General features: G+C 39.9%; 1 protein-coding gene across 1 annotated transcript; it reads right to left on the reverse strand.

The window, feature by feature from the left end:
• Positions 1 to 1,813: 1,813 nt before the first annotated feature.
• Positions 1,814 to 3,066, reverse strand: LOC105904452 (zinc finger protein 678-like). The gene is made up of 2 exons (XM_031569978.2): positions 2,649 to 3,066; positions 1,814 to 2,567 (listed from the first exon to the last, which is right to left on the reverse strand). The coding sequence occupies exons 1-2, from the start codon at positions 2,947 to 2,949 to the stop codon at positions 1,963 to 1,965; spliced, it is 906 nt and encodes a 301-aa protein (XP_031425838.1). The 5' UTR covers positions 2,950 to 3,066; the 3' UTR covers positions 1,814 to 1,962.
• Positions 3,067 to 11,010: the final 7,944 nt, after the last annotated feature.

The following is an 11,010-nucleotide window of genomic DNA, read 5'->3' on the forward strand; positions in this document are numbered from 1 at the left end:
TTGTGTCGTCGTAAAAGTTTGTGTTTGATGGTATGTTCCTTGTGTTTCCACTGCTCCTCGTGTATTCCTAGCGTTTAGCGCTTCTGCCTTGTTCAAGTGATTACTCGTGCTTCTGACCTCTGCCTGCCCTATTACTATTCTCCTGCCTATTCCCTGTGTGGATTTGTTTGCCTACTTTTGGACTGCCTACCTGTGTACCGAACCCTGCTAGTAAACGTTTATTCTTCTGAATCTACCCCTGTGCTGAGTCGTGCGTTTGAGTTCTGCACAACACCCACCATTCGTAACAGGATCGATGTTTTGGCTGGCGGGTCCATCTATCTGCAGCTCATTCAACACTACGCAGAATCTGGCAGCAATTTCACCGTGTGACAGCTCTCTACTGACAAATGATGGCTTTATCTCTTCATAACGGAAGGGCATGACACCATGCTGTCTATGCTTTTCACAAATTAGTACACCATAGCATATCATTATTGTAGAAAATGATTAAGGTGGACTCATGATAAGAAGAGAGAAATACACGCAATTTATTTTCACTGCTACAAGTTATTGCATTTCTTATTAATACATTTATATTTAGTCATTTAGCAGACGCTTTTATTCAAAAGTGAATGTAAAACTACACTTGGTAAGGAGGTGAGGGGAATCGAATTTGCAACCTTGAGATTACTAAGCGTCCCCTCTACGCACCCAACCACTCTCACACTTGGATGAATTAATACATACATAGATATCCGCCCATACACAGCCCCCTACACAGCTTCTTGTCTTGCTCTCACAGCGGTGGCGGTGTTTGATTTTGCCATGATTATGGACTTGTATTCTTCATAAGCGTTCATGATCATCTCCTGCTCGCCAGCGGAGAAAAAAAAGAGGCTTTTTCTTTGAGTTCAGTAGCCATTGAACCGTCAGAAAATCATGGTTTTGGTGATCGACCCTGCCCCCTTTTGAAGTAGGACGGGCACGCAAACTTGCCCTGATAAATTTAGTCTGGTTCAAATTAACGACATGGTTAGACCGCGGATAAGCCGTCGATGACCCGATATATCCAGTTCTCATTCATCTCGGTAATTCAAACTGGCTAATAGGACAATTGATCGACTTAACTTAAGCCCTTACGACGAATAACCCCCTGATTAGCTGGCAGTTTGAGAAGCAGTAGAGGAACATCACATTCGGGGCAGTCAGCAACACGGTTGTCTCTCACTGCAACAGGACGTAGTCTACAGACCAACTTCGAACATACCGTAAATCCTCAAATTGTGGCGAGGGTCTTTTATTTACTTAGGCTGCACAGCGCACAGGCCTTTTTTTGGTTGCAGGCTTGTATTAGGGGCAGGCCCATATTTCGTACTTATTATACGGCTCTTCTTGATTTGAATGGGGCACCCCAACGTTCGCAGGTCTATAATTTGTTGATATTCACCACTGCGAAAAGTTAATGACCGCTGTCATTGGCAACGGGTTTTGTGCTTCTAATTTCTAATTCACATCTTTCATATCATTCTGCAAGTAGTCCGGTCATTTAACGTAGCGGAAAGTCATTGTAACTTGAAGTCAGCAAGTAATGGGTTGCTACGCAACACCTGGAACTTTAAAGTTCTATTAGCCTAAAGAACAATTTTTTCTTGGCGGAAATCACGAAACAGCAACAAAATCATTAAAAAAAAGGTATTTTGGAGGAATGTCTTCTATCGTTTTGGCAAGCAACTGTATAATAACAAATTCGCCTAGTAGGCTGAAACATTTCTTTTTTTATTACTAACAGTCCATGAAATTAGCCAACAACATTAAACATGAGAAGAACATGTATTTATGAAACACATTAAATTAAATTGTGATGTCTGCTTTGTGCTGATGGACTGATGCTGGTAGGCTACAATAGGCTACCCGTACATATTGCATTGTAAATATTTGCTTAAAGAAAATGAGCATTAAAACATGGGTAGGAAATCCCACCTAAAGAGAACCCTGATATGGCTTTTCTCCAATATGGATCTTCTGGTGTGTCTTGAGACTAGACATTTCGTTAAAGGTCTTTCTACACTGAAAACACTGATGTGGCTTTTCTCCAGTATGGATCTTCTGGTGTGTCTTGAGACTAGACATTTGGTTAAAGGTTTTTTCACACTGAGAACACTGATATGGCTTTTCCCCAGTATGGATCCTCTGGTGTGTCTTGAGATGAGAAAGATGGTTAAAGGTTTTTCCACACTGAGAACACTGATGTGGCTTTTCCCCAGTATGGATCCTCTGATGTATCTTGAGACTATACATTTGGTTAAAGGTCTTTCCACATTGAGAACACTGATGTGGCTTTTCCCCAGTATGGATCCTCTGGTGTTTCTTGAGACTAGACATTTCTTTAAAGGTCTTTCCACACTGAAAACACTGATGTGGCTTTTCTCCAGTATGGACCTTCTGGTGTCTGATGAGATTAGACATTTGGTTAAAGGTTTTTTCACACTGAGAACACTGATATGGCTTTTCCCCAGTATGGATCCTCTGGTGTGACTTGAGATTGGAAAGATGGTTAAAGGTTTTTCCACACTGAGAACACTGATGTAGCTTTCTCATATGGATTCTCTGGTGGTTCGTGAGACTAGACATTTCGTTAAAGGTCTTTCCACAATGAAAACACTGATGTGGCTTTTCCCCAGTATGGATCATCTGGTGTGTCTTGAGATAAGACATTTGACTAAAGGTCTTCCCACACTGAGAACACTGATGTGGCCTTGCCCCAGTGTGAACCCTCTGGTGTGCCTTGAGATTAGACATTTGGCTGAAGGCCTTTCCACACTGAAAACACTGATGTGGCTTTTCTCCAGTATGGATCATCTGGTGTATTTTGAGACTAGACTTGTGGTTAAAGGTCTTTCCACACTGTAAACACTGATGTGGCTTTTCTCCAATATGGATCTTCTGGTGTGTCTTGAGACTAGACATTTGGTTAAAGGTCTTTTCACACTGAAAACACTGATGTGGCTTTTCCCCAGTATGGATCCTCTGGTGTCTCTTGAGATGAGACAAGCGGCCAAAGGCCTTTCCACACTGAGAACACTGATGTGGCTTTTCTCCAATATGGATCTTCTGGTGTGTCTTGAGATGAGACATTTGGCCAACGTTTTTTTCACAACTGGTGGTATGGATCCTCTGGTGTTTCTTGAGGTCAGGTGTGCCATTAAAGGTCTTTCCACCCTGAGAACACTGAACTGGCTTTCCTCCAGTATGTTTCATCGTATGCATGGTTAGGTCTTTGTTTATTTTTTCCTCAGTGTTCCCCCTCTTGTTAGATTGGATCCTTTGAATGTCCTCTGTAAGATTATTTTAAAAAGATCAGCAATATCTTCACTGTTCCCCACTGGGATGTCATTTCTAACAAAACAGATACATATTTTTGATATTTATTTTTCTATATTGGTTATTTGCTAGAAATGTACATCACATGGGAGTGACTTAAGATAAGTGTCTACCTAGAGAATTTATGTAAATGTTAATAGAGATACACATACATGAATTGCAGAGCTAGAGAAAAAATTATGACAGACACTTTCTCTCTTTTGAATGTAACAGACTGCAGCTAGTATCCCATAAGGAAGGTATTCCCAAAGTATCTATGTTCTCTGAATAGGTCTCGCATTGTGAAGCACAAGTTAGCCATTCTCTAAAATTCAAGCAGTGTAACTATACATAACACATAACGATGAACAAGCAACTTACTTGTAGGAGAAGAGACATGGTGACCAGATTCACTTAAATCAAATTCTTCTTCATCTTTAATTTCCATTGGTGAATACTTTTCTTCTTTCATGGTTGGTGACGTGTACATTTCAGTCTTGGTTTCACATTCCATTTCAGGCTTTTCTTCCACTGTCTGAATTGTCAAATACTCTTGTAGGAAATCATCACATTCTTCTTCTTTTATCTCCTTCACTGACATGAGCGGTTGTGATGGTTCAGTAAATCCAGACATTTCTGACTTTAGTTCTGTTTTGGAAACAGAAACTCAAACTATCAAGCAACGATATAGTGAAAATCTGCAAAAAAAGAACAACAGTATAGTTGTACTGCTGGTGAATAACACATACAGTATACTTGCAGACCATCCCAGTGCCAGCCTTAGAAATGTGAGTTCATTAATCTGACTCTGTGGTGTTAATATAATGGTTCTTCTTTCTGACCTACGTATAAGCTTACTGGATTCAAACTTAGCCAATCCGCTGTAGTAGCTTTTCGAATGCAAACTAGCATGACAAAGGATTATGGCCATAGCTCAACCTGCTGAGACTACACAAAGGAGTGTAGTAGGGGGGTGGGGTGGATGTGTGTCCTGAACGGTGATGGAGATGATGTACCTTACTTTAAGAATGTAACACTAGTAAATACAATTTACATTAATTAAAAAGGCTTTCTCTTTGGCAGGCCTACAACAAAACTTTGCCTGTACATCTATTGTGACTGGCATAGAAAAAGTTTATTTACTCACAATTCTCTGAGATGCTTGCTGACTTGTTCTTGTACTGCTCCTTTATCTTTATGTTCATACAATAGGATAGACACCTGGGGAAGAGGTTGCGAGTAAAGAGAGAAGGTTACCATGGATTTACCTTTTTGCAATACAAATTCGTACACATATTTATTTTTGCTAATGTTAAGCATTAAAAGTTGTAGTCTGTGATTCTGGCAAGAGGTTGATGATATTTGAGATCAACAGCCAATTAGGCGTGTAACGATACCAAAAATTCAGTAGTCGGTACCAATACCAGTAAAATAACACTATTCTCGATGCCAATTTCGATACCACGGTAAAAAAAACTTCTTTATTAAAATATTTGATGGCAAAATGTCATAAGACATACAAAACATGTGCAATAGAGCATAGCACAACATAATAAAGTGCAATTTATGGTCATAGTGCAACAACTAGTGTCCCCAGACACAATCCAGACTTTTCAAAAAGTACTGTGCAAAAACAACAACAGTGCAAAACAGTGGATATCAGGGGGGTATTCGTCGTAGCTCGCTAAGCGGTTTAGCGAGCTAATTTTCAGGCTAAGATAAAAAATGCCCCTCTTTTTGGTTCGTGGAAGCAACTTTTGATAAATCACCATAGTAACATATCGATTAGCACTAACCTGCTCCAGCGCAGGCTAACTCAAGTGTAGCTGGATAAGCTTGCCACACCCCTGGAAAAAGGAGTGACCCCATTGACCAAGGACTGATATTAGATAGATTAGCGGAGGAAGAGAGTTCTTTGCGATCGCCAAGATCCATTATTCTTGTATGAGCGCTACAGATTCAGCCGACAAGGAATCATTAGAGCCCTTCTCGAGTCATTTATTGCAAACACCACAGTCGAACATTGACTGTCTTGCGCTTTTTTGCGAGTGGTACATTTTTGTAGTGTCGGTGATGCGGAGAACAAAGCACTCATAATTATATGAGCGTTATTAGTACACCATAGCATATCATTATTGTAGAAAATGATTAAGGTGGACTCATGATAAGAATAGAGAGAAATACAGACAATTTATTTTCACTGCTTCAATTTATTGCATTTGTTATTAATACATTTAGTCATTTAACACAGTGGTTCTCAAACTTTTTGTCTGGGGACCCCATAAAATCCATTTGCCAAGTCTCGCGACCCCACACACATTTTGACAGGATATTATAGGTCTAAATTCAGTTTCATCTTGAATGATGAGACTGCTTGCTGAGACAATATTAGTTTATATTATCCACCCTGATGTAGAAAACACAATTTCTGATAGACTATACAGCATGTCAAAGCCTAATATGTTGATGCACAGGGCAGCAAGATCATTTCGCGACCCCCAAAAAATGTTTGCCGACCCCACTTGGGGTCCCGACCCCTAGTTTGAGAACCACTGATTTAACAGACGCTTTTATTCAAAGCGACTTACAAGAAAATGTAAAACTATATCGAGGAAAGAGGTAAGGGGATTCGAACTAGCAACCTTGCAGTTTCGAACCGGTAGAGGGATCCTCTGTACCAGTTGACACTTGCCGTCAGGTATTCATACATAGATATCACCCTATAAACATCCCAACACACCTTGCTCTCACAGCGGTGGCGGTGTTGAATTTTGCCATGATTATGGTCTTGTATTCTTCATAAGCGTTCATGTTCATCTCCTGATATGAACATTTCTGCCGATGTACCTGGCCGATAAAGTGACGTTCAAATTATGCGCACGCGAAGCAAATGTTTTGGTTACTATGAGCACCAACAAAGTAATTCAACACGTCGGCTGTGTGGCAGTACTTCACAGTATCAGAGGATGTTGACATGCTATTTGTCAGGAAACTTTTCAGGAGATGGAAGAGGAGACGACAGCTTGGCCGTAATGTAGGTTGCATGCATAGATGCAGACCACTCGCGTGCAAGGCTTTGCAACATTACCTGTCGCGCGCTAATAGAAGTTAATAAGTTGCTAGTTAGCTACAACACTAGCTAGTTAGCTTGCATGCTACGTGACACCAGCGAAGTTGATGATCTCATTTGACGGGATGTGAAACGTTATGTCACGAGCCCACGCTATCTGTACATGGCTTACTTTTGCATATATGGAATTTATATAGCTAACTTGGCAATAACCTTACATAGATTAGTCTAGAAATCCTAGAAGGGATGTTATTAAACTGTAAGTCAGTTAACCAACGTTAGCTTGCCAAGTTAGCCAAGTTGCATTTCCAGAGTGTAGTTGTTCAAGTTGGTACTGTTCAAGTATGAAAATTGTGACGTGAAAATATAAATAAATCTGCCATATTTGAAATTATTTAAATAGTTTCATGAGTGAATGTCTATTTCTAAAATGATACAAATCAAGTTTTTAATGTCTCGTATCTACAGCAATACCCTATCATAATAACAGATTAATTCTAGTACAGGAGAGACTTTTCAGTAATTAAAAAGCAGAGGTGTATATATCGGCATCGGCATCGGCAATCGGCCAAAATGAGCTTGTAAATATCGGCATATCGGATATCGGCTAAAATTCAATATCGTGCATCCCTAATTATACCGTTAGAAAATCAGTGTTTTGGTGATCGACCTTTCCTGCCTTTTGAAGTAGGACGTGCACGTGCATATGTCATGATAAGTTTAGCCTGGTTGAAATTAACCACATGATTTGGATGCGGATCAGCCGTTAACGAACCGATATTTGCTGTTCTCAATCAGCTCGCTAATCTTAACGGGCTAAAAGGCCAATTGATTAACTTAGCTTCAACCCTACGACGAACGGGCCCCAGTGCAGCCATTCAGCTAACAAGATGAACATGAGTTTTGGCAAAATTGCATAATTTTTCACAGCATTTCACACCCCTAAAGACTAAAGTGTTAAAGGACGTACAGTATTAAATACAAAATAAATCAATGTTCAGTGTGGTCGCGGCGAAATTCCAGCTGTCACTCGTAAATCGTCTTTTAGGCTACATTGAGTCTATGGCATCGAAAACAATAAATAAATTGGGTAATCGTGTTTTTTCAAACCAATTGCATATTCAGTTGTAACTATATTAAACTAGGACATTCAGTGAATTTCACTAGTTTTGACATGATACTTGCAAGATACATGCTCTCTTTCTCTCTCTCTCTCTCCCCTTCTAACCAAGGTAGGCTATAGGCTAACGTTAAAACTACAGCATAGCTAACCTAAACTACGCACATAACATAAGCCATTGTAACACACGTGCCCACCATCTTAAACATCATGTAACGTGTATTTCAGTATGACAGATTAAAAAAAACAGAAAAAGTGCATTCTTTGGATGTTGTTAATATGAATCAAAACTCTCCTTGAATTCTTTAAACAAATCCGGATTACGGTCTTTCAGGTGCTTTGCTAAATTGGAAGTATTACCTCCTTTGGTCTGAAGAATGACATCTGCATGTGAAAAACAGCTGGTATCGGCGCTCACGGTGCTTACGGTACTTCAAAAAAATGGGCATCGTCGGTGTTTTGTTATTTTAGTACCGAAAGGTATCGTAAGTATCGGTTCTCGTGGCATCCCTACAGCCAATCAAAGCATACTGGCACGGATTGTTTCCCATTTGCAGGGCCAAGACTATACGAACACCAAAGTTATTTTGAGGACACATCCTGAACAGAGAGCTAGAGGAGCGTGAGTAGCAAGTAGATGAATTTGACCAAAAGTGTACCTGTGCCTTTAAAGCAGCAATACGGAGTTCTGTTCCAAGACTAGTAAGCTAACTACCTAAAAGGCATGCAAGAACCCACCACAGCCCAGCTGAGACTGATATAAGCTTGCCAACACACTAACTGGTGTCTTTTGGGAGTATAGCTGGCAATGTCATGCGTGTGAAAGCTTTTCTTCAATTCTTGCAAGGGGTTCCAGCCCGTTACACAGAACTACATTGGGGCATATCTTAGACGACTAGTGGGGAAGACACAGGTGTTTATCTGTCCTTCACATGACCATATGCTATCAAAATGAATTTGAGGATGGTACCAAAGCTAGTTGCCTATACAACTATACCTCAAAAAGTGTCAAATTGTTGCATAGTGTTACTTTAAGTTTCTAGATCTTTCTCTGATTTTCTTGACATGCACCTACAGGTCACTTTGCCAAGTACACCGATCAAATCACCTGCCACAGCGTTGTCACATTAGTCCATACTTTTTTCTTGTAATTGTTCAGCAACAATACATCCCTAAGTTAGGGCCAATGATTTTCCGCGATAACGGAAAACGGACGGAATTCGCGGAATCAACACTTTGAAACGGAATTGCACCTTTGAAATGGAAACATCATTTTGTTCATACAAATCGCCCAAATTCCCCTGTATTTTCGGCTGCAAGCAGAGTAGGAAATTTACATATTTTTTGGGGGGCAATTTTTGCCCCCACTTACTGAAATCCAGGGGCATTTAACAAAAAAAATGGGGGCACTTTTAGAAACTTGTGAAATAACATTTAACCTTTGTTCAAAATAATAAACACACTTATTTAGGCTTCCAGTATATGGGCAATTGTCATCAAATGGCAATAATAAGACTATTAGGCAGTAGTCCACGAATTCAAAGTGTTTTCTTAGATTTTTTTAACAAAAACCAAACATAAATCAGACAATCATATTCAATTTTATTCTTATTTCTTTGTGGTTATTTATTGTTATTATTACATTTTTAACTATTTACAATAGTTTTTTCTTTCTTTTTTATAATAATAACGTATTGTATTTATGGATTTTTGTGTTACCTTTTAATCATGTTGTACCTACCATAGTAGGCCTACAGGAAATACAGATAGGACTGGTTAGCTAGCTTGCAAGCAAGCCTTTGTAGCTAACACACTATCAGAGCTAGCTCACGTTAGCTAACTATCATTAAACTAGCTAAACCGAACTAAATCATTTCTAAAATTATTGTTACTAGTTATCATTCACCGTAGGCGATGGTGTGTTGCTTGGCGCCTGGTGACGAAAGGCCATGTATTTCTGTATGTTTTCGCTCCCCTTGATGAAGTCAGCAGAAGAACTTGCCAGTGCTGGATTGACAACGACTTTGGCAACTCGTTGCCCACAAGTCCGACATGCCTTCAACAAAATTCGGGTCTTTTTTTCGTCGTCATCCTCCACCCCGAGCCAATCTAGCTTCCAGTTTTCGACGGTCGCTGGGTGTGTGAATTTTATCTTTTAGAACCTGAGATGGTGACAGAGACTGTGTTTGCTCATCCTCATTTCTCCTCACTCTCGCAGTCACAGGTCTGATTAAGAAGCGCTCCAAATATTGTTTGTTAGAACGTTCGGTTCTTCACGCACACGCAACAATCAGTCAAGGCGAAAATCAAAACATTTAATGGCAACTGGACCGGGTCATAGGCTACGATGTTTTTGACAAGTTCATTAAATTATTATTACAGAAAATTATGGGGGCATTTTTTGCCCCTCTCCTAGTCATATCAGGGGCAAAATTATATTTCTTAGGGGCAATTTTGCCCTTTGCCCTCGTGTATTTCCGACGCTGGCTGCAAGGCTATATTTCTTTCAAATAAACACAACAACGATTGCAACGATGAACAAACATTAATTAAAGAACAAAACCTCTGAGAAAATGTCACGTCTGCGCTGAACTCTGCTCCGGCCACGCCCCCCTTTTCAACGGTTGACCCACAGATCTCCGCTGAAGCCACATTCAGTCACATTCACGCGCTCGTCTTCCCAATCACATTTAAAACAAAAACATTTTAGTCTTCTGTTCTGTTGATGGCTGGCAAACAACAATCTAAGAAGGGCACATATTATTCACTCATTTTAAGCCATCAATCTACCTCAGGGTGAACAAAATGAGCTGAAACGGAAAAATGCATTTTTTTTAAACGGAAAATCATTGGCCCTACTAAGTGCTTTGTACAATTCATGTTTATGAATTTCCACACACTTTGTCATGAATCATATTATCAATGGTTAGGATAGCTATTGTATTGTATAGTTACAGGCACAAAAGCAGTAGTAGGAGATGAAGACAGAGAAGGAGTCATGTTGGTGGAAAGAGGACCAGACAGAGAAAGAGGAGGAGCAGCATTTTGGAGGGGGGAAGAGGGAGAGAAAGTAGGGCAGTGGAGGATCCCCACAGGTGAGAGACTAAAGCAGTCGCACTTTATGGCATGAAACTATTTTTTCACCAAATGTGGAGTTAATAATGAATGAGAGTTCTACAACTTGATGTCTTCATAAAGAAGAGGTTCATGTCCACAGGTGTGTATGCTTTCTATACTTTATTCCTCAACTGTTTGTAAATGCACTTGACTACAAAAGCTTTTTGAAACTATTTTCAGTTTTTGCTCAAAGGGTAGAGAAACAGGGTGCTCAAAATGGACTGTTTCAGAAAGAGAAATTGGGTGGTGGTTATGTGTGATTTTGTTTGTTTGGATTTCATTTTCTTATCATTAGTTCATCTGAAACCTATTGTGACACCTATTCCACCCACAATCCACATACATTACTTGTATTGCACAT

The sequence above is a fragment of the Clupea harengus genome, chromosome 7 (genome assembly GCF_900700415.2).
Source record: "Clupea harengus chromosome 7, Ch_v2.0.2, whole genome shotgun sequence".
NCBI lineage: Eukaryota > Metazoa > Chordata > Actinopteri > Clupeiformes > Clupeidae > Clupea > Clupea harengus.

Bases quoted from the DNA above. Each gene is read 5' to 3' on its own strand.
- LOC105904452 (XM_031569978.2), bottom strand. From the start codon at position 2,949: ATGTCTAGTCTCAAGACACACCAGAAGATCCATATTGGAGAAAAGCCA. The intron at 2,568-2,648 runs ATCAGTGTTTTC...TGAGAAAGCTAC, and splicing joins CCATACTGGGGAAAAGCCAC to ATCAGTGTTCTCAGTGTGGA.